The 26,503-nt window shown below is 33.1% G+C and overlaps 3 protein-coding genes and 6 long non-coding RNA genes across 15 annotated transcripts; 6 read left to right on the plus strand and 3 right to left on the minus strand.

Annotated features, from left to right (window-relative positions):
- The first annotated feature begins 1,776 nt into the window (after positions 1-1,776).
- LOC149696132 (uncharacterized) lies at positions 1,777-2,409 on the plus strand. The gene is made up of 2 exons (XR_016382543.1): positions 1,777-1,832; positions 1,926-2,409. It is a non-coding gene; the product is annotated as an uncharacterized LOC149696132 (long non-coding RNA).
- A 2,573-nt stretch (positions 2,410-4,982) lies between these two features.
- On the plus strand, positions 4,983-5,931 carry LOC149696133 (uncharacterized). The gene is made up of 2 exons (XM_089867460.1): positions 4,983-5,208; positions 5,283-5,931. The coding sequence occupies exons 1-2, from the start codon at positions 4,983-4,985 to the stop codon at positions 5,837-5,839; spliced, it is 783 nt and encodes a 260-aa protein (XP_089723586.1). The 3' UTR covers positions 5,840-5,931.
- LOC149696134 (uncharacterized) lies at positions 5,670-7,540 on the minus strand. Of its 3 annotated transcripts, none has more exons than XR_016382538.1 (3): positions 6,671-7,536; positions 5,812-6,601; positions 5,670-5,731 (listed from the first exon to the last, which is right to left on the minus strand). It is a non-coding gene; the product is annotated as an uncharacterized LOC149696134 (long non-coding RNA). The 3 variants fall into 3 exon arrangements; XR_016382537.1 differs by lacking the exon at positions 5,670-5,731 and having other exon boundaries at positions 5,865-6,601; positions 6,671-6,848; positions 6,947-7,538; XR_016382536.1 differs by lacking the exon at positions 5,670-5,731 and having other exon boundaries at positions 5,865-6,601; positions 6,671-7,540.
- Positions 7,541-9,502: 1,962 nt separating this feature from the next.
- LOC149696135 (uncharacterized) lies at positions 9,503-10,135 on the plus strand. The gene is made up of 2 exons (XR_016382547.1): positions 9,503-9,558; positions 9,652-10,135. It is a non-coding gene; the product is annotated as an uncharacterized LOC149696135 (long non-coding RNA).
- Positions 10,136-13,124: 2,989 nt separating this feature from the next.
- On the plus strand, positions 13,125-14,073 carry LOC149696136 (uncharacterized). The gene is made up of 2 exons (XM_089867461.1): positions 13,125-13,350; positions 13,425-14,073. The coding sequence occupies exons 1-2, from the start codon at positions 13,125-13,127 to the stop codon at positions 13,979-13,981; spliced, it is 783 nt and encodes a 260-aa protein (XP_089723587.1). The 3' UTR covers positions 13,982-14,073.
- Positions 13,220-15,675, minus strand: LOC149696137 (uncharacterized). 3 transcript variants are annotated; one of them, XR_016382545.1, is made up of 4 exons: positions 15,089-15,675; positions 14,813-14,990; positions 13,457-14,743; positions 13,220-13,360 (listed from the first exon to the last, which is right to left on the minus strand). It is a non-coding gene; the product is annotated as an uncharacterized LOC149696137 (long non-coding RNA). The 3 variants fall into 3 exon arrangements; XR_016382546.1 differs by having other exon boundaries at positions 13,457-13,694; positions 13,773-14,743; positions 14,813-15,675; XR_016382544.1 differs by having other exon boundaries at positions 14,813-15,675.
- A 1,971-nt stretch (positions 15,676-17,646) lies between these two features.
- LOC149696138 (uncharacterized) lies at positions 17,647-18,279 on the plus strand. Its single transcript, XR_016382551.1, has 2 exons — positions 17,647-17,702; positions 17,796-18,279. It is a non-coding gene; the product is annotated as an uncharacterized LOC149696138 (long non-coding RNA).
- A 2,387-nt stretch (positions 18,280-20,666) lies between these two features.
- On the plus strand, positions 20,667-21,615 carry LOC149696139 (uncharacterized). Its single transcript, XM_089867462.1, has 2 exons — positions 20,667-20,892; positions 20,967-21,615. The coding sequence occupies exons 1-2, from the start codon at positions 20,667-20,669 to the stop codon at positions 21,521-21,523; spliced, it is 783 nt and encodes a 260-aa protein (XP_089723588.1). The 3' UTR covers positions 21,524-21,615.
- On the minus strand, positions 20,762-22,725 carry LOC149696140 (uncharacterized). Of its 3 annotated transcripts, none has more exons than XR_016382549.1 (4): positions 22,631-22,725; positions 22,355-22,532; positions 20,999-22,285; positions 20,762-20,902 (listed from the first exon to the last, which is right to left on the minus strand). It is a non-coding gene; the product is annotated as an uncharacterized LOC149696140 (long non-coding RNA). The 3 variants fall into 3 exon arrangements; XR_016382550.1 differs by having other exon boundaries at positions 20,999-21,236; positions 21,315-22,285; positions 22,355-22,717; XR_016382548.1 differs by having other exon boundaries at positions 22,355-22,717.
- Between the last annotated feature and the right edge of the window lie 3,778 nt (positions 22,726-26,503).

Below are 26,503 nucleotides of genomic sequence, written 5' to 3' on the forward strand. Positions count from 1 at the left end.
GTGTACCTCTGCAAATTCAAGGGTTTCTTTGTGTACCTTTGCAAATTCAAGGGTTTCTTTGTGTACCTTTGCAAATTCAAGGGTTTCTTTGTGTACCTTTGCAAATTTAAAGGGTTCTGTGTGTACCTTTGCCAATTCAAAGAGTTCTTAAAAAGTTCCTTGTGAACTGCTGGGTGTAACAAACATATTTGCAAAACCCGTTGCAATATATTATTAAATACATTATTGTGACAGCCATTCTTGACTATTTAAAATGGTTACTCGAGAACAAGCTAAGCGGAAAAAAAAACGCCTTGCAATGGGGAAATCTAGAACAGAAGCTAACTTAAAATTGCAAGCTGAGAGTAAAGCTTTGCAAAAGAAGCAAAGTAGGCAACTTTGCCTTAAAAAGCACTATTTGAAAAAGAAGGAGTGCTTTCAGAGAAAATACGCAAATAATCAAGTTGCGCGTAAATCTGGCCTTGGTATTGCGAAAAAAAAAATTGGACTAAACCACGTGGTGGCACTACTAATGTGGGTTCCCAATCAAAAAATAAAAAAAAAATATATGAAACCCACTAAACAAGATAAGTTTGGTTTTGCAAAAAAGCTTCTCAATGCGGGAATTTTCAAAACGAAAAACAAAAAAATTATAGCTGAAAGCTATAAAAGGTTTCTAGTCAAACGTCTAACTGAAAGACTGGCGGCGTCAGAGTCTTTCAACGGTGAGACTAAAAAACAACGCACGAAGTCTATCTCTCACAACCTAAAATGCCAAGTGCTAGCTGGTAGAATATTGCATTTCAAAAGGCAATTATATTCGGCTTACCACGCCCAAGTAACGAGGATAGTTAGTGAATTTAAGGATTTTGTCAAAAAAATCAAAGAAATTGGGTCAGTCACTTGTGACAATTTGACAGAAGTTGTGGGTGGTAAAAGGCTTCACAGTAGCATGAAAGAGGCCTATTTCCATGAAACTACCTATTATCCGATTGGAAATAATGGTAAAATATTGAAAAATGACGATGAGTCACATTACGGCAAAATTTTTCAATTGGATTCTGATGGTCGTGTACGAAAAGTTCTGAGAGACCGTGTTACCACTTCGACTAAAGAATTGTTTGTTGACGAAATGGGAAATATCGTTGACATGAAAAACAATAACGCAACTAGTAATGTTGAACTAGTTTTACAAGTTAATGAATCGGGAGATGTTACGAATCTTTTCAACATTGTTGAAACTGAAGAGAAGAATCCAAAAGCAAATTTTGTGATCAATGAAGGTTGGTTTATTGAAACCCAAAACAAAACTGTATATTGGGAATGCAGTGATATTTGTAATGTTCGAACTCGAGCCATTGCAAAAGTACTAGCTTTCGTAAACACAGTTGCCAATGCGAATGAAAAATCTTTGACTAAAATTTTTGAGTCTGATTTGGACCTTTGCGAATTAAGAAAAGAATTTTGCAAAAAATCAAACGTGTTTATACCACCAGATGGAGACGAAATAGTTGTGAGAATAGTTCCGTTCCTAGGACACACTGCTTACTGCGCTGATAGCGAAGAGTGCCAAAGTTATTTGCGTGCTTTCGCTGAACTGGCTCCTCACTATTCGGGAATTAGAAATATTCTGAATAATATTTATCACGTCAAAGCGTTACTCAACGCGTTAACTAAAATCTCAACTGAAATTGAAAGTGGTGATTACGAGTCTGTGACGAATGTCATGGCGGAATTAAGGAAAACCCTTGCTACACGTGGGAAAAATTTAAATAAGGAACAAAACGATGCTCCTGAAGGAAGCGTTATTTTTTGAGGATTTGCTGATGGATAGATTTTAAATATAATATAAAGTAGGTTTCAAGTTTTAATATAAGCCTAATTTCATAATTTTCCACCTTTCTATTGTCCCACAATCTGTTTCTAAACTTGCCACTTTTTTTAAGGCGGTGAAACCCGTGAAATTGCGCTAAGCCTTGGTCGCTTCAGCCCCTTTAATGCTTCTAATCGTGGTGCGCAGCCATGGTGAATTAATTTCTCTAAGCCTTGGTCAAAACAATATCCATAGTGCACCAGGCCCGTCAATCTTATTTCCCATCCTGGTTTCCTCATATATGCTCTGTCTTCGAAGTCTGCTTTGTATTATGCTATGAATTTATGCTTTATTTATTTCGTAAGCATAGGTAACAGTAGTGATAGTTAAAAATGCCGTTATTTATTTACTCAAATCAGGGTTCCATTGTATTAATTAAAACCTTGTATTCTACCTAAATGATTAAAATGTTTCATTTGGTAATGCTTTATGAAAAACAACGCTCACTACAGAAGATTTATACACATATTCCTCACCAACGTAACACGTTTGTTTACCTTGTAAACTATTAAATACAATAAATACTATTGCCATTAACGGTGATTTTCTGGAAAGTATTGACAGCAAACCTTATTTTCTTAATTAATAGTTTACATATTTATAATTTAACTCAAACACACTTTTAACAAGTTATATTAATTGTGGTTATATGTAATATTTCATGAATGAAGCTCAGTTTCGAACAAAACCACTATTAGTGAGCCATCCAACAAACAATGGTTTGGAACTAATAATAATAATAATAGATGGAAATGATTAACGCAAGTTGATAAAGAAATTAATAATCTTTTGATTAATTATGTTAGAAAGGAAATGATTTACGCAAGTTGATAAAGAAATTAATAATCTTTTGATTGGAAATGATTTACGCAAGTTGATGATAAAGAAATTAATAATCTTTTAATTAGTTATGTTAGGAAGGAAATGATTTACGCAAGTTCATAAAGAAATTAATAATCTTTTAATTAGTTATGTTAGGAAGGAAATGATTTACGCAAGTTGATAAAGAAATTAATAATCTTTTAATTAGTTATGTTAGGAAGGAAATGATTAACGCAAGTTGATAAAGAAATTAATAATCTTTTAATTAGTTATGTTAGGAAGGAAATGATTTACGCAAGTTGATAAAGAAATTAATAATCTTTTAATTAGTTATGTTAGGAAGGAAATGATTAACGCAAGTTGATAAAGAAATTAATAATCTTTTAATTAGTTATGTTAGGAAGGAAATGATTTACGCAAGTTGATGATAAAGAAATTAATAATCTTTTAATTAGTTATGTTAGGAAGGAAATGATTAACGCAAGTTGATAAAGAAATTAATAATCTTTTAATTAGTTATGTTAGGAAGGAAATGATTAACGCAAGTTGATAAAGAAATTAATAATCTTTTAATTAGTTATGTTAGGAAGGAAATGATTTACGCAAGTTGATGATAAAGAAATTAATAATCTTTTAATTAGTTATGTTAGGAAGGAAATGATTAACGCAAGTTGATAAAGAAATTAATAATCTTTTAATTAGTTATGTTAGGAAGGAAATGATTAACGCAAGTTGATAAAGAAATTAATAATCTTTTAATTAGTTATGTTAGGAAGGAAATGATTTACGCAAGTTGATGATAAAGAAATTAATAATCTTTTAATTAGTTATGTTAGGAAGGAAATGATTAACGCAAGTTGATAAAGAAATTAATAATCTTTTAATTAGTTATGTTAGGAAGGAAATGATTAACGCAAGTTGATAAAGAAATTAATAATCTTTTAATTAGTTATGTTAGGAAGGAAATGATTAACGCAAGTTGATGATAAAGAAATTAATAATCTTTTAATTAGTTATGTTAGGAAGGAAATGATTTACGCAAGTTGATAAAGAAATTAATAATCTTTTAATTAGTTATGTTAGGAAGGAAATGATTAACGCAAGTTGATAAAGAAATTAATAAATTAATAATAATTTGATAAATATTATGGGGAAGAATATAATACTTCTTTTCCCCTTCTGATATGGGAACTCATGACGGAGACAATAGGGAGCTAACAGTTCTGACCCTGAAACGTCACACCCTTCTATCTCTTACTGGAGTTTCATCCCCCCTAACGGTTGGAAACAGTATTCTACTCGCAAAAATTCCAACCAGAGAGGGGCTGTGTGACGTCAGACTATCTGTTCCCCCTAGCCAGTTGTTAGCTCCTTATAGCTTTTAGACCAAACTACATTTTAAATGTCAGGAAGCTTTGACTGTAATTGGATTTAGGAATATTTTGAACTAATAATTCTACCCAAATGATGAAAATCTTAAATTAGGTAAGGCTTTATGAAAAACCACGCTTTCTACAGAAGATATCCACATATTTCTCGCCAACGTAACATCTTTTTATACCTTGCAAACTATTAAACATAAGAAAAAGCACTGTCGTTAACAGTGATTTTCCAAGGAAAGTAATGACAGCACACCTTATTTTGTTAACTAATGGACCCCAGATTTATAATTTATCTCAAACACTTTTAACAAGTTTTATTAATGTTTATTTTGTTACATTTTAAATATTTTTTGTTTTATTACATTTTTAAATATTTTTGGTTTAATACATTTTAAAAAGTTTTGGTTTATTAAATTTATATTTTTTGACAGTTATGATTATTAATTTTTTTGAAAAAAGACGCTCTACAGTGCTGCCCCCAATAATTCGTCTTCAGCGCTAGCTAGGTTAGTGGTGGTCTTTAGAACTTTCGTAACCGACCAATCAAAATTGTTTTTGCTGGTTTGCAATCAGGGTTGGAAATAAGAAATATTTCTTATAGGACGTGTGTCCAGTGACCCCCTATTTGACTCGAAAATTTATAGGACATTGTAACTGGAGTGTGCGTGCCAAAATATTCTCGCTTCTCCATAGTCAAGATATCAAAATTTCGGGATACTCATTGGTCAAACTGTCCATAGTTTAAAAAAAAGTTATGGGACATTTTAAAATTTTATTGGACAATGTCCACTGTCCTGTGCTTATTTCCGGTTTCGGGCTGCCAGATTCTGAGTGAGTCTGACGTAGCAGACGACAAATGAGTTTTCCTTTAAAATCCTCATAGAGTGGCACAGGCTTAGCAATTTTAATTAATATTTTAGTTAAAAATGGTTTATTGTTCAGTTTTTAAGTGTAAAAGTCGCACGGAAAAAGATAAGGGGATTTCGTTTTACTGTTTTCCTTGTGTAAATAAGAAATATGGGCCTTATATTGAAGAACTTTCGCGTAAAAGAAGGCAGGCTTGGGTTAACGCCCTTCATCTTGAAAAAAAATTTTCAACTTTTGATCTAATACAGAAATGGCATAGAATATTTAGTCGTCATTTTATTTCAGGTAAGAAATACTAAAATTAAAGAAATGGTACAAGTTTTAAAATTTTTTCATTAATGCAATGTATTTTAATTTAGGAAAACCATCAAATTTGGAGGATGAGACGCACCCTGATTGGGTTCCATCACTTTTCCTGGGATATAGAAGTGTGCAAAGCTTAAGATCTCCAAAATCTAGACTAGATTTACATAATCGGTATTTAGAGCGTTCTGAGAAGAAGAGAGAATTGGAATCAAAAAGTGAAAATGCGATCTCAATGTCATCATTGGGAAATGATCTCTTCGTTTCTGTGTTAACGGAAGATAGTCAAGATGATTCTGTGTTAACGGTAGACAGTCTAGATGATTCTGTGATTATGGAAATAAGCATTCTTGAAGACAGAATTGAAGATTCTGGAAGAACTGAAGTTGCTTGTCAATGCGTACCACTTTTTTTAAATGCATCTGTTCAAGCAAATGTTAAAATGGTGGAGGCATCGAGTCAGACAAGCAATAATACATACAAAACTGCCGAAATTCAAACTGATCTAACCATAGAAAATATAAATTTTTATGAAGACTTCAAAAAATACAATCAAATGAAACGAGGACCGTTTATTATACTTGCCTTCCATCAATTCTGTAGTACCATTTGATTAGATTTAAGATGTTCATAGTATATTTTTGCAAATTTTAAATTTTTTATTGCACAATTAAGGTGGAAGGAATAAAAATTATCACAAATTAAGTTTTATCACTTTTTCTTTCCTGGTCTACCTCTACCTCGGTTTTTGGGTTGGTTTTTAGAAAATATTTTGTACTTGGGGCCTTTGTAATTTTTAAAGATATGTAATGAAAGTTATTATGAAACTATTTCTATCACAGTTCTCATTATCACAAGCTATCATTCTCCCCTCTTCCCCTTTACCGCAATAACAATACTTTTTATTGACCAGATTTTTACAATTGCGGCTAGAGAGTTCACTGGAATTTCTCTAATGCCATTATAGAGAACATTTCTTCTAAAATGCTTACAAACCAATTCTAATAATATGCACTTGTAAAAATTTTTTGTACATTTTTGAATTATTTCTTCCCAAAGTTCAGTCAGGTAAAATTCTTTCAATTTTGACTTCATTCAGTGTCCAAATGACAAAAATCACAATAACTTCTATCACGGATCATCATTTGGGTTTGTACTTGATAATAGTAAGCGTAACTAGAGGACAGTTTATACTTCTTCGTTTGTTAACAATATTCCAAGCATGAAGATTTCGTAGTTGCATACTCGTCTATTTTTATTTCTCTTACTGAATAAGGGCATTTGATTTCTAATAATCCAAGACCGCAGCATTCGCAAGAAATTTTGTTATCAGGTGAAGCTCCCATGAATGGGAAATCTGGGTTTATAACCAATCCTGACATAAAACACAGATTTGCAGGAGCATGTTTTGAAATTTCCAAAAATATTCAAACAAACATCTCACCTCATGTCATTGTTTTCAAGCAAATTGCTTTAATTTTTAAACCGTTTTCTTCCCTTTTATGACTGCATACTTATACTTTAAGACTTGGGCTCTTTCCACTAACATCTCTTTCTGCCACTTTCTACAAACTCTATATACTCCAAAAGGAGAATAATCGTTTGTTCAACAACGTTCAATTCTATGATATAAATGTAATTATAATTTTGCCCGTTAAAACCTAAAAACTACCCTTATGTGATAGATTTAAACAAGGTTTAACTAGTAAAACTTCCTTACATACAGCCGCAATTTTGATTTTTAATAGGGCACCTTCCCCCTCTTTAAAGTTCACTTTTTTTCGGCTTTTCGCCCTTACCACACCCCACTCAGGGAGCACATTATCCTATTTTTGAGCTCACTGCCCCACTCGATCACGCAAGTTGCACGCACTTGCGTGATCGAGTGGGCTACACCCTTACGAACTCTGCCTCTTCAAAGTTCACTTTTAGGCGGCAACTTTCCGAAGCCAGGCTTAAGGTTCGTATTCCTCTATTAAAAACCTGTATTTAATTATATCTATTACTTCAAATTATATTTAGAAGTATTTTATGGGTTAATAAGTTGGTTATTTAAACCAACTTCATACATCGTTTGTGCTCAATTATTTTTTTCTTTCCAATTTTCCTTTTGTTAAAGTTTATGATAAGCCTATTTTTTATTACTCACATTTCATTATTACCTACATCATTGAAATCTGAGTGTTTTGCAAAGGGTTCTTTGTGTACCTTTGCAAATTCAAGGGTTTCTTTGTGTACCTTTGCAAATTCAAGGGTTTCTTTGTGTACCTTTGCAAATTCAAGGGTTTCTTTGTGTACCTTTGCAAATTCAAGGGTTTCTTTGTGTACCTTTGCAAATTCAAGGGTTTCTTTGTGTACCTTTGCAAATTCAAGGGTTTCTTTGTGTACCTTTGCAAATTCAAGGGTTTCTTTGTGTACCTTTGCAAATTTAAAGGGTTTCTTTGTGTACCTTTGCAAATTCAAGGGTTTCTTTGTGTGTCTTTGCAAATTCAAGGGTTTCTTTGTGTACCTCTGCAAATTCAAGGGTTTCTTTGTGTACCTTTGCAAATTCAAGGGTTTCTTTGTGTACCTTTGCAAATTCAAGGGTTTCTTTGTGTACCTTTGCAAATTTAAAGGGTTCTGTGTGTACCTTTGCCAATTCAAAGAGTTCTTAAAAAGTTCCTTGTGAACTGCTGGGTGTAACAAACATATTTGCAAAACCCGTTGCAATATATTATTAAATACATTATTGTGACAGCCATTCTTGACTATTTAAAATGGTTACTCGAGAACAAGCTAAGCGGAAAAAAAACGCCTTGCAATGGGGAAATCTAGAACAGAAGCTAACTTAAAATTGCAAGCTGAGAGTAAAGCTTTGCAAAAGAAGCAAAGTAGGCAACTTTGCCTTAAAAAGCACTATTTGAAAAAGAAGGAGTGCTTTCAGAGAAAATACGCAAATAATCAAGTTGCGCGTAAATCTGGCCTTGGTATTGCGAAAAAAAAATTGGACTAAACCACGTGGTGGCACTACTAATGTGGGTTCCCAATCAAAAAATAAAAAAAAATATATGAAACCCACTAAACAAGATAAGTTTGGTTTTGCAAAAAAGCTTCTCAATGCGGGAATTTTCAAAACGAAAAACAAAAAAATTATAGCTGAAAGCTATAAAAGGTTTCTAGTCAAACGTCTAACTGAAAGACTGGCGGCGTCAGAGTCTTTCAACGGTGAGACTAAAAAACAACGCACGAAGTCTATCTCTCACAACCTAAAATGCCAAGTGCTAGCTGGTAGAATATTGCATTTCAAAAGGCAATTATATTCGGCTTACCACGCCCAAGTAACGAGGATAGTTAGTGAATTTAAGGATTTTGTCAAAAAAATCAAAGAAATTGGGTCAGTCACTTGTGACAATTTGACAGAAGTTGTGGGTGGTAAAAGGCTTCACAGTAGCATGAAAGAGGCCTATTTCCATGAAACTACCTATTATCCGATTGGAAATAATGGTAAAATATTGAAAAATGACGATGAGTCACATTACGGCAAAATTTTTCAATTGGATTCTGATGGTCGTGTACGAAAAGTTCTGAGAGACCGTGTTACCACTTCGACTAAAGAATTGTTTGTTGACGAAATGGGAAATATCGTTGACATGAAAAACAATAACGCAACTAGTAATGTTGAACTAGTTTTACAAGTTAATGAATCGGGAGATGTTACGAATCTTTTCAACATTGTTGAAACTGAAGAGAAGAATCCAAAAGCAAATTTTGTGATCAATGAAGGTTGGTTTATTGAAACCCAAAACAAAACTGTATATTGGGAATGCAGTGATATTTGTAATGTTCGAACTCGAGCCATTGCAAAAGTACTAGCTTTCGTAAACACAGTTGCCAATGCGAATGAAAAATCTTTGACTAAAATTTTTGAGTCTGATTTGGACCTTTGCGAATTAAGAAAAGAATTTTGCAAAAAATCAAACGTGTTTATACCACCAGATGGAGACGAAATAGTTGTGAGAATAGTTCCGTTCCTAGGACACACTGCTTACTGCGCTGATAGCGAAGAGTGCCAAAGTTATTTGCGTGCTTTCGCTGAACTGGCTCCTCACTATTCGGGAATTAGAAATATTCTGAATAATATTTATCACGTCAAAGCGTTACTCAACGCGTTAACTAAAATCTCAACTGAAATTGAAAGTGGTGATTACGAGTCTGTGACGAATGTCATGGCGGAATTAAGGAAAACCCTTGCTACACGTGGGAAAAATTTAAATAAGGAACAAAACGATGCTCCTGAAGGAAGCGTTATTTTTTGAGGATTTGCTGATGGATAGATTTTAAATATAATATAAAGTAGGTTTCAAGTTTTAATATAAGCCTAATTTCATAATTTTCCACCTTTCTATTGTCCCACAATCTGTTTCTAAACTTGCCACTTTTTTTAAGGCGGTGAAACCCGTGAAATTGCGCTAAGCCTTGGTCGCTTCAGCCCCTTTAATGCTTCTAATCGTGGTGCGCAGCCATGGTGAATTAATTTCTCTAAGCCTTGGTCAAAACAATATCCATAGTGCACCAGGCCCGTCAATCTTATTTCCCATCCTGGTTTCCTCATATATGCTCTGTCTTCGAAGTCTGCTTTGTATTATGCTATGAATTTATGCTTTATTTATTTCGTAAGCATAGGTAACAGTAGTGATAGTTAAAAATGCCGTTATTTATTTACTCAAATCAGGGTTCCATTGTATTAATTAAAACCTTGTATTCTACCTAAATGATTAAAATGTTTCATTTGGTAATGCTTTATGAAAAACAACGCTCACTACAGAAGATTTATACACATATTCCTCACCAACGTAACACGTTTGTTTACCTTGTAAACTATTAAATACAATAAATACTATTGCCATTAACGGTGATTTTCTGGAAAGTATTGACAGCAAACCTTATTTTCTTAATTAATAGTTTACATATTTATAATTTAACTCAAACACACTTTTAACAAGTTATATTAATTGTGGTTATATGTAATATTTCATGAATGAAGCTCAGTTTCGAACAAAACCACTATTAGTGAGCCATCCAACAAACAATGGTTTGGAACTAATAATAATAATAATAGATGGAAATGATTAACGCAAGTTGATAAAGAAATTAATAATCTTTTGATTAATTATGTTAGAAAGGAAATGATTTACGCAAGTTGATAAAGAAATTAATAATCTTTTGATTGGAAATGATTTACGCAAGTTGATGATAAAGAAATTAATAATCTTTTAATTAGTTATGTTAGGAAGGAAATGATTTACGCAAGTTCATAAAGAAATTAATAATCTTTTAATTAGTTATGTTAGGAAGGAAATGATTTACGCAAGTTGATAAAGAAATTAATAATCTTTTAATTAGTTATGTTAGGAAGGAAATGATTAACGCAAGTTGATAAAGAAATTAATAATCTTTTAATTAGTTATGTTAGGAAGGAAATGATTTACGCAAGTTGATAAAGAAATTAATAATCTTTTAATTAGTTATGTTAGGAAGGAAATGATTAACGCAAGTTGATAAAGAAATTAATAATCTTTTGATTAATTATGTTAGAAAGGAAATGATTTACGCAAGTTGATAAAGAAATTAATAATCTTTTGATTGGAAATGATTTACGCAAGTTGATGATAAAGAAATTAATAATCTTTTAATTAGTTATGTTAGGAAGGAAATGATTTACGCAAGTTCATAAAGAAATTAATAATCTTTTAATTAGTTATGTTAGGAAGGAAATGATTTACGCAAGTTGATAAAGAAATTAATAATCTTTTAATTAGTTATGTTAGGAAGGAAATGATTAACGCAAGTTGATAAAGAAATTAATAATCTTTTAATTAGTTATGTTAGGAAGGAAATGATTTACGCAAGTTGATAAAGAAATTAATAATCTTTTAATTAGTTATGTTAGGAAGGAAATGATTAACGCAAGTTGATAAAGAAATTAATAATCTTTTAATTAGTTATGTTAGGAAGGAAATGATTTACGCAAGTTGATGATAAAGAAATTAATAATCTTTTAATTAGTTATGTTAGGAAGGAAATGATTAACGCAAGTTGATAAAGAAATTAATAATCTTTTAATTAGTTATGTTAGGAAGGAAATGATTAACGCAAGTTGATAAAGAAATTAATAATCTTTTAATTAGTTATGTTAGGAAGGAAATGATTTACGCAAGTTGATGATAAAGAAATTAATAATCTTTTAATTAGTTATGTTAGGAAGGAAATGATTAACGCAAGTTGATAAAGAAATTAATAATCTTTTAATTAGTTATGTTAGGAAGGAAATGATTAACGCAAGTTGATAAAGAAATTAATAATCTTTTAATTAGTTATGTTAGGAAGGAAATGATTTACGCAAGTTGATGATAAAGAAATTAATAATCTTTTAATTAGTTATGTTAGGAAGGAAATGATTAACGCAAGTTGATAAAGAAATTAATAATCTTTTAATTAGTTATGTTAGGAAGGAAATGATTAACGCAAGTTGATAAAGAAATTAATAATCTTTTAATTAGTTATGTTAGGAAGGAAATGATTAACGCAAGTTGATGATAAAGAAATTAATAATCTTTTAATTAGTTATGTTAGGAAGGAAATGATTTACGCAAGTTGATAAAGAAATTAATAATCTTTTAATTAGTTATGTTAGGAAGGAAATGATTAACGCAAGTTGATAAAGAAATTAATAAATTAATAATAATTTGATAAATATTATGGGGAAGAATATAATACTTCTTTTCCCCTTCTGATATGGGAACTCATGACGGAGACAATAGGGAGCTAACAGTTCTGACCCTGAAACGTCACACCCTTCTATCTCTTACTGGAGTTTCATCCCCCCTAACGGTTGGAAACAGTATTCTACTCGCAAAAATTCCAACCAGAGAGGGGCTGTGTGACGTCAGACTATCTGTTCCCCCTAGCCAGTTGTTAGCTCCTTATAGCTTTTAGACCAAACTACATTTTAAATGTCAGGAAGCTTTGACTGTAATTGGATTTAGGAATATTTTGAACTAATAATTCTACCCAAATGATTAAAATCTTAAATTAGGTAAGGCTTTATGAAAAACCACGCTTTCTACAGAAGATATCCACATATTTCTCGCCAACGTAACATCTTTTTATACCTTGCAAACTATTAAACATAAGAAAAAGCACTGTCGTTAACAGTGATTTTCCAAGGAAAGTAATGACAGCACACCTTATTTTGTTAACTAATGGACCCCAGATTTATAATTTATCTCAAACACTTTTAACAAGTTTTATTAATGTTTATTTTGTTACATTTTAAATATTTTTTGTTTTATTACATTTTTAAATATTTTTGGTTTAATACATTTTAAAAAGTTTTGGTTTATTAAATTTATATTTTTTGACAGTTATGATTATTAATTTTTTTGAAAAAAGACGCTCTACAGTGCTGCCCCCAATAATTCGTCTTCAGCGCTAGCTAGGTTAGTGGTGGTCTTTAGAACTTTCGTAACCGACCAATCAAAATTGTTTTTGCTGGTTTGCAATCAGGGTTGGAAATAAGAAATATTTCTTATAGGACGTGTGTCCAGTGACCCCCTATTTGACTCGAAAATTTATAGGACATTGTAACTGGAGTGTGCGTGCCAAAATATTCTCGCTTCTCCATAGTCAAGATATCAAAATTTCGGGATACTCATTGGTCAAACTGTCCATAGTTTAAAAAAAAGTTATGGGACATTTTAAAATTTTATTGGACAATGTCCACTGTCCTGTGCTTATTTCCGGTTTCGGGCTGCCAGATTCTGAGTGAGTCTGACGTAGCAGACGACAAATGAGTTTTCCTTTAAAATCCTCATAGAGTGGCACAGGCTTAGCAATTTTAATTAATATTTTAGTTAAAAATGGTTTATTGTTCAGTTTTTAAGTGTAAAAGTCGCACGGAAAAAGATAAGGGGATTTCGTTTTACTGTTTTCCTTGTGTAAATAAGAAATATGGGCCTTATATTGAAGAACTTTCGCGTAAAAGAAGGCAGGCTTGGGTTAACGCCCTTCATCTTGAAAAAAAATTTTCAACTTTTGATCTAATACAGAAATGGCATAGAATATGTAGTCGTCATTTTATTTCAGGTAAGAAATACTAAAATTAAAGAAATGGTACAAGTTTTAAAATTTTTTCATTAATGCAATGTATTTTAATTTAGGAAAACCATCAAATTTGGAGGATGAGACGCACCCTGATTGGGTTCCATCACTTTTCCTGGGATATAGAAGTGTGCAAAGCTTAAGATCTCCAAAATCTAGACTAGATTTACATAATCGGTATTTAGAGCGTTCTGAGAAGAAGAGAGAATTGGAATCAAAAAGTGAAAATGCGATCTCAATGTCATCATTGGGAAATGATCTCTTCGTTTCTGTGTTAACGGAAGATAGTCAAGATGATTCTGTGTTAACGGTAGACAGTCTAGATGATTCTGTGATTATGGAAATAAGCATTCTTGAAGACAGAATTGAAGATTCTGGAAGAACTGAAGTTGCTTGTCAATGCGTACCACTTTTTTTAAATGCATCTGTTCAAGCTAATGTTAAAATGGTGGAGGCATCGAGTCAGACAAGCAATAATACATACAAAACTGCCGAAATTCAAACTGATCTAACCATAGAAAATATAAATTTTTATGAAGACTTCAAAAAATACAATCAAATGAAACGAGGACCGTTTATTATACTTGCCTTCCATCAATTCTGTAGTACCATTTGATTAGATTTAAGATGTTCATAGTATATTTTTGCAAATTTTAAATTTTTTATTGCACAATTAAGGTGGAAGGAATAAAAATTATCACAAATTAAGTTTTATCACTTTTTCTTTCCTGGTCTACCTCTACCTCGGTTTTTGGGTTGGTTTTTAGAAAATATTTTGTACTTGGGGCCTTTGTAATTTTTAAAGATATGTAATGAAAGTTATTATGAAACTATTTCTATCACAGTTCTCATTATCACAAGCTATCATTCTCCCCTCTTCCCCTTTACCGCAATAACAATACTTTTTATTGACCAGATTTTTACAATTGCGGCTAGAGAGTTCACTGGAATTTCTCTAATGCCATTATAGAGAACATTTCTTCTAAAATGCTTACAAACCAATTCTAATAATATGCACTTGTAAAAATTTTTTGTACATTTTTGAATTATTTCTTCCCAAAGTTCAGTCAGGTAAAATTCTTTCAATTTTGACTTCATTCAGTGTCCAAATGACAAAAATCACAATAACTTCTATCACGGATCATCATTTGGGTTTGTACTTGATAATAGTAAGCGTAACTAGAGGACAGTTTATACTTCTTCGTTTGTTAACAATATTCCAAGCATGAAGATTTCGTAGTTGCATACTCGTCTATTTTTATTTCTCTTACTGAATAAGGGCATTTGATTTCTAATAATCCAAGACCGCAGCATTCGCAAGAAATTTTGTTATCAGGTGAAGCTCCCATGAATGGGAAATCTGGGTTTATAACCAATCCTGACATAAAACACAGATTTGCAGGAGCATGTTTTGAAATTTCCAAAAATATTCAAACAAACATCTCACCTCATGTCATTGTTTTCAAGCAAATTGCTTTAATTTTTAAACCGTTTTCTTCCCTTTTATGACTGCATACTTATACTTTAAGACTTGGGCTCTTTCCACTAACATCTCTTTCTGCCACTTTCTACAAACTCTATATACTCCAAAAGGAGAATAATCGTTTGTTCAACAACGTTCAATTCTATGATATAAATGTAATTATAATTTTGCCCGTTAAAACCTAAAAACTACCCTTATGTGATAGATTTAAACAAGGTTTAACTAGTAAAACTTCCTTACATACAGCCGCAATTTTGATTTTTAATAGGGCACCTTCCCCCTCTTTAAAGTTCACTTTTTTTCGGCTTTTCGCCCTTACCACACCCCACTCAGGGAGCACATTATCCTATTTTTGAGCTCACTGCCCCACTCGATCACGCAAGTTGCACGCACTTGCGTGATCGAGTGGGCTACACCCTTACGAACTCTGCCTCTTCAAAGTTCACTTTTAGGCGGCAACTTTCCGAAGCCAGGCTTAAGGTTCGTATTCCTCTATTAAAAACCTGTATTTAATTATATCTATTACTTCAAATTATATTTAGAAGTATTTTATGGGTTAATAAGTTGGTTATTTAAACCAACTTCATACATCGTTTGTGCTCAATTATTTTTTTCTTTCCAATTTTCCTTTTGTTAAAGTTTATGATAAGCCTATTTTTTATTACTCACATTTCATTATTACCTACATCATTGAAATCTGAGTGTTTTGCAAAGGGTTCTTTGTGTACCTTTGCAAATTCAAGGGTTTCTTTGTGTACCTTTGCAAATTCAAGGGTTTCTTTGTGTACCTTTGCAAATTCAAGGGTTTCTTTGTGTACCTTTGCAAATTCAAGGGTTTCTTTGTGTACCTTTGCAAACTCAAGGGTTTCTTTGTGTACCTTTGCAAATTCAAGGGTTTCTTTGTGTACCTTTGCAAATTCAAGGGTTTCTTTGTGTACCTTTGCAAATTTAAAGGGTTTCTTTGTGTACCTTTGCAAATTCAAGGGTTTCTTTGTGTACCTTTGCAAATTCAAGGGTTTCTTTGTGTACCTCTGCAAATTCAAGGGTTTCTTTGTGTACCTTTGCAAATTCAAGGGTTTCATTGTGTACCTTTGCAAATTCAAGGGTTTCTTTGTGTACCTTTGCAAATTTAAAGGGTTCTGTGTGTACCTTTGCCAATTCAAAGAGTTCTTAAAAAGTTCCTTGTGAACTGCTGGGTGTAACAAACATATTTGCAAAACCCGTTGCAATATATTATTAAATACATTATTGTGACAGCCATTCTTGACTATTTAAAATGGTTACTCGAGAACAAGCTAAGCGGAAAAAAAAACGCCTTGCAATGGGGAAATCTAGAACAGAAGCTAACTTAAAATTGCAAGCTGAGAGTAAAGCTTTGCAAAAGAAGCAAAGTAGGCAACTTTGCCTTAAAAAGCACTATTTGAAAAAGAAGGAGTGCTTTCAGAGAAAATACGCAAATAATCAAGTTGCGCGTAAATCTGGCCTTGGTATTGCGAAAAAAAAAATTGGACTAAACCACGTGGTGGCACTACTAATGTGGGTTCCCAATCAAAAAATAAAAAAAAATATATGAAACCCACTAAACAAGATAAGTTTGGTTTTGCAAAAAAGCTTCTCAATGCGGGAATTTTCAAAACGAAAAACAAAAAAATTATAGCTGAAAGCTATAAAAGGTTTCTAGTCAAACGTCTAACTGAAAGACTGGCGGCGTCAGAGTCTTTCAACGGTGAGACTAAAAAACAACGCACGAAGTCTATCTCTCACAACCTAAAATGCCAAGTGCTAGCTGGTAGAATATTGCATTTCAAAAGGCAATTATATTCGGCTTACCACGCCCAAGTAACGAGGATAGTTAGTGAATTTAAGGATTTTGTCAAAAAAATCAAAGAAATTGGGTCAGTCACTTGTGACAATTTGACAGAAGTTGTGGGTGGTAAAAGGCTTCACAGTAGCATGAAAGAGGCCTATTTCCATGAAACTACCTATTATCCGATTGGAAATAATGGTAAAATATTGAAAAATGACGATGAGTCACATTACGGCAAAATTTTTCAATTGGATTCTGATGGTCGTGTACGAAAAGTTCTGAGAGACCGTGTTACCACTTCGACTAAAGAATTGTTTGTTGACGAAATGGGAAATATCGTTGACATGAAAAACAATAACGCAACTAGTAATGTTGAACTAGTTTTACAAGTTAATGAATCGGGAGATGTTACGAATCTTTTCAACATTGTTGAAACTGAAGAGAAGAATCCAAAAGCAAATTTTGTGATCAATGAAGGTTGGTTTATTGAAACCCAAAACAAAACTGTATATTGGGAATGCAGTGATATTTGTAATGTTCGAACTCGAGCCATTGCAAAAGTACTAGCTTTCGTAAACACAGTTGCCAATGCGAATGAAAAATCTTTGACTAAAATTTTTGAGTCTGATTTGGACCTTTGCGAATTAAGAAAAGAATTTTGCAAAAAATCAAACGTGTTTATACCACCAGATGGAGACGAAATAGTTGTGAGAATAGTTCCGTTCCTAGGACACACTGCTTACTGCGCTGATAGCGAAGAGTGCCAAAGTTATTTGCGTGCTTTCGCTGAACTGGCTCCTCACTATTCGGGAATTAGAAATATTCTGAATAATATTTATCACGTCAAAGCGTTACTCAACGCGTTAACTAAAATCTCAACTGAAATTGAAAGTGGTGATTACGAGTCTGTGACGAATGTCATGGCGGAATTAAGGAAAACCCTTGCTACACGTGGGAAAAATTTAAATAAAGAACAAAACGATGCTCCTGAAGGAAGCGTTATTTTTTGAGGATTTGCTGATGGATAGATTTTAAATATAATATAAAGTAGGTTTCAAGTTTTAATATAAGCCTAATTTCATAATTTTCCACCTTTCTATTGTCCCACAATCTGTTTCTAAACTTGCCACTTTTTTTAAGGCGGTGAAACCCGTGAAATTGCGCTAAGCCTTGGTCGCTTCAGCCCCTTTAATGCTTCTAATCGTGGTGCGCAGCCATGGTGAATTAATTTCTCTAAGCCTTGGTCAAAACAATATCCATAGTGCACCAGGCCCGTCAATCTTATTTCCCATCCTGGTTTCCTCATATATGCTCTGTCTTCGAAGTCTGCTTTGTATTATGCTATGAATTTATGCTTTATTTATTTCGTAAGCATAGGTAACAGTAGTGATAGTTAAAAATGCCGTTATTTATTTACTCAAATCAGGGTTCCATTGTATTAATTAAAACCTTGTATTCTACCTAAATGATTAAAATGTTTCATTTGGTAATGCTTTATGAAAAACAACGCTCACTACAGAAGATTTATACACATATTCCTCACCAACGTAACACGTTTGTTTACCTTGTAAACTATTAAATACAATAAATACTATTGCCATTAACGGTGATTTTCTGGAAAGTATTGACAGCAAACCTTATTTTCTTAATTAATAGTTTACATATTTATAATTTAACTCAAACACACTTTTAACAAGTTATATTAATTGTGGTTATATGTAATATTTCATGAATGAAGCTCAGTTTCGAACAAAACCACTATTAGTGAGCCATCCAACAAACAATGGTTTGGAACTAATAATAATAATAATAGATGGAAATGATTAACGCAAGTTGATAAAGAAATTAATAATCTTTTGATTAATTATGTTAGAAAGGAAATGATTTACGCAAGTTGATAAAGAAATTAATAATCTTTTGATTGGAAATGATTTACGCAAGTTGATGATAAAGAAATTAATAATCTTTTAATTAGTTATGTTAGGAAGGAAATGATTTACGCAAGTTCATAAAGAAATTAATAATCTTTTAATTAGTTATGTTAGGAAGGAAATGATTTACGCAAGTTGATAAAGAAATTAATAATCTTTTAATTAGTTATGTTAGGAAGGAAATGATTAACGCAAGTTGATAAAGAAATTAATAATCTTTTAATTAGTTATGTTAGGAAGGAAATGATTTACGCAAGTTGATAAAGAAATTAATAATCTTTTAATTAGTTATGTTAGGAAGGAAATGATTAACGCAAGTTGATAAAGAAATTAATAATCTTTTAATTAGTTATGTTAGGAAGGAAATGATTTACGCAAGTTGATGATAAAGAAATTAATAATCTTTTAATTAGTTATGTTAGGAAGGAAATGATTAACGCAAGTTGATAAAGAAATTAATAATCTTTTAATTAGTTATGTTAGGAAGGAAATGATTAACGCAAGTTGATAAAGAAATTAATAATCTTTTAATTAGTTATGTTAGGAAGGAAATGATTTACGCAAGTTGATGATAAAGAAATTAATAATCTTTTAATTAGTTATGTTAGGAAGGAAATGATTAACGCAAGTTGATAAAGAAATTAATAATCTTTTAATTAGTTATGTTAGGAAGGAAATGATTAACGCAAGTTGATAAAGAAATTAATAATCTTTTAATTAGTTATGTTAGGAAGGAAATGATTAACGCAAGTTGATGATAAAGAAATTAATAATCTTTTAATTAGTTATGTTAGGAAGGAAATGATTTACGCAAGTTGATAAAGAAATTAATAATCTTTTAATTAGTTATGTTAGGAAGGAAATGATTAACGCAAGTTGATAAAGAAATTAATAAATTAATAATAATTTGATAAATATTATGGGGAAGAATATAATACTTCTTTTCCCCTTCTGATATGGGAACTCATGACGGAGACAATAGGGAGCTAACAGTTCTGACCCTGAAACGTCACACCCTTCTATCTCTTACTGGAGTTTCATCCCCCCTAACGGTTGGAAACAGTATTCTACTCGCAAAAATTCCAACCAGAGAGGGGCTGTGTGACGTCAGACTATCTGTTCCCCCTAGCCAGTTGTTAGCTCCTTATAGCTTTTAGACCAAACTACATTTTAAATGTCAGGAAGCTTTGACTGTAATTGGATTTAGGAATATTTTGAACTAATAATTCTACCCAAATGATTAAAATCTTAAATTAGGTAAGGCTTTATGAAAAACCACGCTTTCTACAGAAGATATCCACATATTTCTCGCCAACGTAACATCTTTTTATACCTTGCAAACTATTAAACATAAGAAAAAGCACTGTCGTTAACAGTGATTTTCCAAGGAAAGTAATGACAGCACACCTTATTTTGTTAACTAATGGACCCCAGATTTATAATTTATCTCAAACACTTTTAACAAGTTTTATTAATGTTTATTTTGTTACATTTTAAATATTTTTTGTTTTATTACATTTTTAAATATTTTTGGTTTAATACATTTTAAAAAGTTTTGGTTTATTAAATTTATATTTTTTGACAGTTATGATTATTAATTTTTTTGAAAAAAGACGCTCTACAGTGCTGCCCCCAATAATTCGTCTTCAGCGCTAGCTAGGTTAGTGGTGGTCTTTAGAACTTTCGTAACCGACCAATCAAAATTGTTTTTGCTGGTTTGCAATCAGGGTTGGAAATAAGAAATATTTCTTATAGGACGTGTGTCCAGTGACCCCCTATTTGACTCGAAAATTTATAGGACATTGTAACTGGAGTGTGCGTGCCAAAATATTCTCGCTTCTCCATAGTCAAGATATCAAAATTTCGGGATACTCATTGGTCAAACTGTCCATAGTTTAAAAAAAAGTTATGGGACATTTTAAAATTTTATTGGACAATGTCCACTGTCCTGTGCTTATTTCCGGTTTCGGGCTGCCAGATTCTGAGTGAGTCTGACGTAGCAGACGACAAATGAGTTTTCCTTTAAAATCCTCATAGAGTGGCACAGGCTTAGCAATTTTAATTAATATTTTAGTTAAAAATGGTTTATTGTTCAGTTTTTAAGTGTAAAAGTCGCACGGAAAAAGATAAGGGGATTTCGTTTTACTGTTTTCCTTGTGTAAATAAGAAATATGGGCCTTATATTGAAGAACTTTCGCGTAAAAGAAGGCAGGCTTGGGTTAACGCCCTTCATCTTGAAAAAAAATTTTCAACTTTTGATCTAATACAGAAATGGCATAGAATATGTAGTCGTCATTTTATTTCAGGTAAGAAATACTAAAATTAAAGAAATGGTACAAGTTTTAAAATTTTTTCATTAATGCAATGTATTTTAATTTAGGAAAACCATCAAATTTGGAGGATGAGACGCACCCTGATTGGGTTCCATCACTTTTCCTGGGATATAGAAGTGTGCAAAGCTTAAGATCTCCAAAATCTAGACTAGATTTACATAATCGGTATTTAGAGCGTTCTGAGAAGAAGAGAGAATTGGAATCAAAAAGTGAAAATGCGATCTCAATGTCATCATTGGGAAATGATCTCTTCGTTTCTGTGTTAACGGAAGATAGTCAAGATGATTCTGTGTTAACGGTAGACAGTCTAGATGATTCTGTGATTATGGAAATAAGCATTCTTGAAGACAGAATTGAAGATTCTGGAAGAACTGAAGTTGCTTGTCAATGCGTACCACTTTTTTTAAATGCATCTGTTCAAGCTAATGTTAAAATGGTGGAGGCATCGAGTCAGACAAGCAATAATACATACAAAACTGCCGAAATTCAAACTGATCTAACCATAGAAAATATAAATTTTTATGAAGACTTCAAAAAATACAATCAAATGAAACGAGGACCGTTTATTATACTTGCCTTCCATCAATTCTGTAGTACCATTTGATTAGATTTAAGATGTTCATAGTATATTTTTGCAAATTTTAAATTTTTTATTGCACAATTAAGGTGGAAGGAATAAAAATTATCACAAATTAAGTTTTATCACTTTTTCTTTCCTGGTCTACCTCTACCTCGGTTTTTGGGTTGGTTTTTAGAAAATATTTTGTACTTGGGGCCTTTGTAATTTTTAAAGATATGTAATGAAAGTTATTATGAAACTATTTCTATCACAGTTCTCATTATCACAAGCTATCATTCTCCCCTCTTCCCCTTTACCGCAATAACAATACTTTTTATTGACCAGATTTTTACAATTGCGGCTAGAGAGTTCACTGGAATTTCTCTAATGCCATTATAGAGAACATTTCTTCTAAAATGCTTACAAACCAATTCTAATAATATGCACTTGTAAAAATTTTTTGTACATTTTTGAATTATTTCTTCCCAAAGTTCAGTCAGGTAAAATTCTTTCAATTTTGACTTCATTCAGTGTCCAAATGACAAAAATCACAATAACTTCTATCACGGATCATCATTTGGGTTTGTACTTGATAATAGTAAGCGTAACTAGAGGACAGTTTATACTTCTTCGTTTGTTAACAATATTCCAAGCATGAAGATTTCGTAGTTGCATACTCGTCTATTTTTATTTCTCTTACTGAATAAGGGCATTTGATTTCTAATAATCCAAGACCGCAGCATTCGCAAGAAATTTTGTTATCAGGTGAAGCTCCCATGAATGGGAAATCTGGGTTTATAACCAATCCTGACATAAAACACAGATTTGCAGGAGCATGTTTTGAAATTTCCAAAAATATTCAAACAAACATCTCACCTCATGTCATTGTTTTCAAGCAAATTGCTTTAATTTTTAAACCGTTTTCTTCCCTTTTATGACTGCATACTTATACTTTAAGACTTGGGCTCTTTCCACTAACATCTCTTTCTGCCACTTTCTACAAACTCTATATACTCCAAAAGGAGAATAATCGTTTGTTCAACAACGTTCAATTCTATGATATAAATGTAATTATAATTTTGCCCGTTAAAACCTAAAAACTACCCTTATGTGATAGATTTAAACAAGGTTTAACTAGTAAAACTTCCTTACATACAGCCGCAATTTTGATTTTTAATAGGGCACCTTCCCCCTCTTTAAAGTTCACTTTTTTTCGGCTTTTCGCCCTTACCACACCCCACTCAGGGCATTATCCTATTTTTGAGCTCACTGCCCCACTCGATCACGCAAGTTGCACGCACTTGCGTGATCGAGTGGGCTACACCCTTACGAACTCTGCCTCTTCAAAGTTCACTTTTAGGCGGCAACTTTCCGAAGCCAGGCTTAAGGTTCGTATTCCTCTATTAAAAACCTGTATTTAATTATATCTATTACTTCAAATTATATTTAGAAGTATTTTATGGGTTAATAAGTTGGTTATTTAAACCAACTTCATACATCGTTTGTGCTCAATTATTTTTTTCTTTCCAATTTTCCTTTTGTTAAAGTTTATGATAAGCCTATTTTTTATTACTCACATTTCATTATTACCTACATCATTGAAATCTGAGTGTTTTGCAAAGGGTTCTTTGTGTACCTTTGCAAATTCAAGGGTTTCTTTGTGTACCTTTGCAAATTCAAGGGTTTCTTTGTGTACCTTTGCAAATTCAAGGGTTTCTTTGTGTACCTTTGCAAATTCAAGGGTTTCTTTGTGTACCTTTGCAAATTCAAGGGTTTCTTTGTGTACCTTTGCAAATTCAAGGGTTTCTTTGTGTACCTTTGCAAATTCAAGGGTTTCTTTGTGTACCTTTGCAAATTTAAAGGGTTTCTTTGTGTACCTTTGCAAATTCAAGGGTTTCTTTGTGTACCTTTGCAAATTCAAGGGTTTCTTTGTGTACCTCTGCAAATTCAAGGGTTTCTTTGTGTACCTTTGCAAATTCAAGGGTTTCTTTGTGTACCTTTGCAAATTCAAGGGTTTCTTTGTGTACCTTTGCAAATTTAAAGGGTTCTGTGTGTACCTTTGCCAATTCAAAGAGTTCTTAAAAAGTTCCTTGTGAACTGCTGGGTGTAACAAACATATTTGCAAAACCCGTTGCAATATATTATTAAATACATTATTGTGACAGCCATTCTTGACTATTTAAAATGGTTACTCGAGAACAAGCTAAGCGGAAAAAAAACGCCTTGCAATGGGGAAATCTAGAACAGAAGCTAACTTAAAATTGCAAGCTGAGAGTAAAGCTTTGCAAAAGAAGCAAAGTAGGCAACTTTGCCTTAAAAAGCACTATTTGAAAAAGAAGGAGTGCTTTCAGAGAAAATACGCAAATAATCAAGTTGCGCGTAAATCTGGCCTTGGTATTGCGAAAAAAAAAATTGGACTAAACCACGTGGTGGCACTACTAATGTGGGTTCCCAATCAAAAAATAAAAAAAAATATATGAAACCCACTAAACAAGATAAGTTTGGTTTTGCAAAAAAGCTTCTCAATGCGGGAATTTTCAAAACGAAAAACAAAAAAATTATAGCTGAAAGCTATAAAAGGTTTCTAGTCAAACGTCTAACTGAAAGACTGGCGGCGTCAGAGTCTTTCAACGGTGAGACTAAAAAACAACGCACGAAGTCTATCTCTCACAACCTAAAATGCCAAGTGCTAGCTGGTAGAATATTGCATTTCAAAAGGCAATTATATTCGGCTTACCACGCCCAAGTAACGAGGATAGTTAGTGAATTTAAGGATTTTGTCAAAAAAATCAAAGAAATTGGGTCAGTCACTTGTGACAATTTGACAGAAGTTGTGGGTGGTAAAAGGCTTCACAGTAGCATGAAAGAGGCCTATTTCCATGAAACTACCTATTATCCGATTGGAAATAATGGTAAAATATTGAAAAATGACGATGAGTCACATTACGGCAAAATTTTTCAATTGGATTCTGATGGTCGTGTACGAAAAGTTCTGAGAGACCGTGTTACCACTTCGACTAAAGAATTGTTTGTTGACGAAATGGGAAATATCGTTGACATGAAAAACAATAACGCAACTAGTAATGTTGAACTAGTTTTACAAGTTAATGAATCGGGAGATGTTACGAATCTTTTCAACATTGTTGAAACTGAAGAGAAGAATCCAAAAGCAAATTTTGTGATCAATGAAGGTTGGTTTATTGAAACCCAAAACAAAACTGTATATTGGGAATGCAGTGATATTTGTAATGTTCGAACTCGAGCCATTGCAAAAGTACTAGCTTTCGTAAACACAGTTGCCAATGCGAATGAAAAATCTTTGACTAAAATTTTTGAGTCTGATTTGGACCTTTGCGAATTAAGAAAAGAATTTTGCAAAAAATCAAACGTGTTTATACCACCAGATGGAGACGAAATAGTTGTGAGAATAGTTCCGTTCCTAGGACACACTGCTTACTGCGCTGATAGCGAAGAGTGCCAAAGTTATTTGCGTGCTTTCGCTGAACTGGCTCCTCACTATTCGGGAATTAGAAATATTCTGAATAATATTTATCACGTCAAAGCGTTACTCAACGCGTTAACTAAAATCTCAACTGAAATTGAAAGTGGTGATTACGAGTCTGTGACGAATGTCATGGCGGAATTAAGGAAAACCCTTGCTACACGTGGGAAAAATTTAAATAAGGAACAAAACGATGCTCCTGAAGGAAGCGTTAACGCTCCTCGGCCGAGTCTCGATGAAAGTGAAATCTTGAGTCTTTACGAGAATCAATTCGCTCGGGCAATGCTAAACACCAACGAGTTTCACGACACGCCCTGCGACTGCTGTTTAAGATTATTGAAAAAATCTGATTTAAGAGCAGTAGAAAAATTGGTAAACAGTGCTGTTTTTGAGAACGAGGCCTATCTGATTTTAAGAGCTGGCTGGATAATGAATAATTCGGACGCTAGAGAAGCGGACATGCTTCTATGTCGTTACTGCGCTACGGATTTGGGAAAGGGTAAAGTTCCCAACAGAAGTTTTCTGAACAACTTGGCAGTTGACAATCCTCCGCCAGATGTCACCAATTTAAACATGTTCGAGAAAGTTTTAATTCAACTTGTGAAAGCCTTCCACACTGTGGTGCGGTTAGGCACTAAAACCAACTCCAACATGCAATTTGGCACGGTTAAAGCTTTGAAGGGAAGAGTAATTTATCTTCCAATACCCGTGGAGAAAAATTTGAAGATGATTCCCAAGACGGTGCCCAAAAATCACGAACTGCATATCTTGGTGAATGGCGTTCCCACAGCGGACAAAAAAGTTTGGCAACAGGTTGTTTGCCTCGAAAAAGTGTTGAAAGCATTCAGTGTGCTGAAAAAGATAAACCCTTTTTACAAAGACATTGATATTTCGACAATGAATGAGGAATATATTTGTGGCACGCAAGAAATTGATGGAAATGAAAATTCATTGACTCCCGAAGAATTACTGAGCGTAACAGATCCACTTGCGTTAATTAATGATGTATCCGATGCGTTGACACGCGCTTCCGCTGCGCTTCAAACAGAAGGGCCAGCGGATAGTAGTCACGACGTCCAAGGTGACCAAAACGCTTCGAACATACAGGAGCAGGATGAAAATCAGTCTAGGCTTGCACCAGGCAACGCCTACAAAATTTTAACACAGCCCGAGGCTTTGTTGCGAAAACTATCTGAGGGTGAAGCCAATGATCTGTACGATCATTACTCTATTCATCCAGTGAACGTTCAACCACCGAAAGATTTACTGGGCGCTTACCAAATGAAGCGCGTCGAAGCCGAGCCAGTTAGCACTTGGGACAAAAACTTGGAATACATGAGCTTTGTTCATTTGTTCCCTAAGGGTCGCTTTGGCAAGCACGATGATAGACCATTTGGGAAAATAACGGAAACCGAGTATCGTTTATCCCGTTTTTTGAACAAGAGTCCAATTTTTAGACGAGATTACGCCTATCTGTTCCATTCTTATCAAGAATGCGAAATGAAAGCGATTTCTAGCAGTTT

Source organism: Phalangium opilio, unplaced genomic scaffold, assembly GCF_054372755.1.
Source record: "Phalangium opilio isolate 3A_F unplaced genomic scaffold, DU_Popi_V2 ptg000022l_1, whole genome shotgun sequence".
Lineage (NCBI taxonomy): Eukaryota > Metazoa > Arthropoda > Arachnida > Opiliones > Phalangiidae > Phalangium > Phalangium opilio.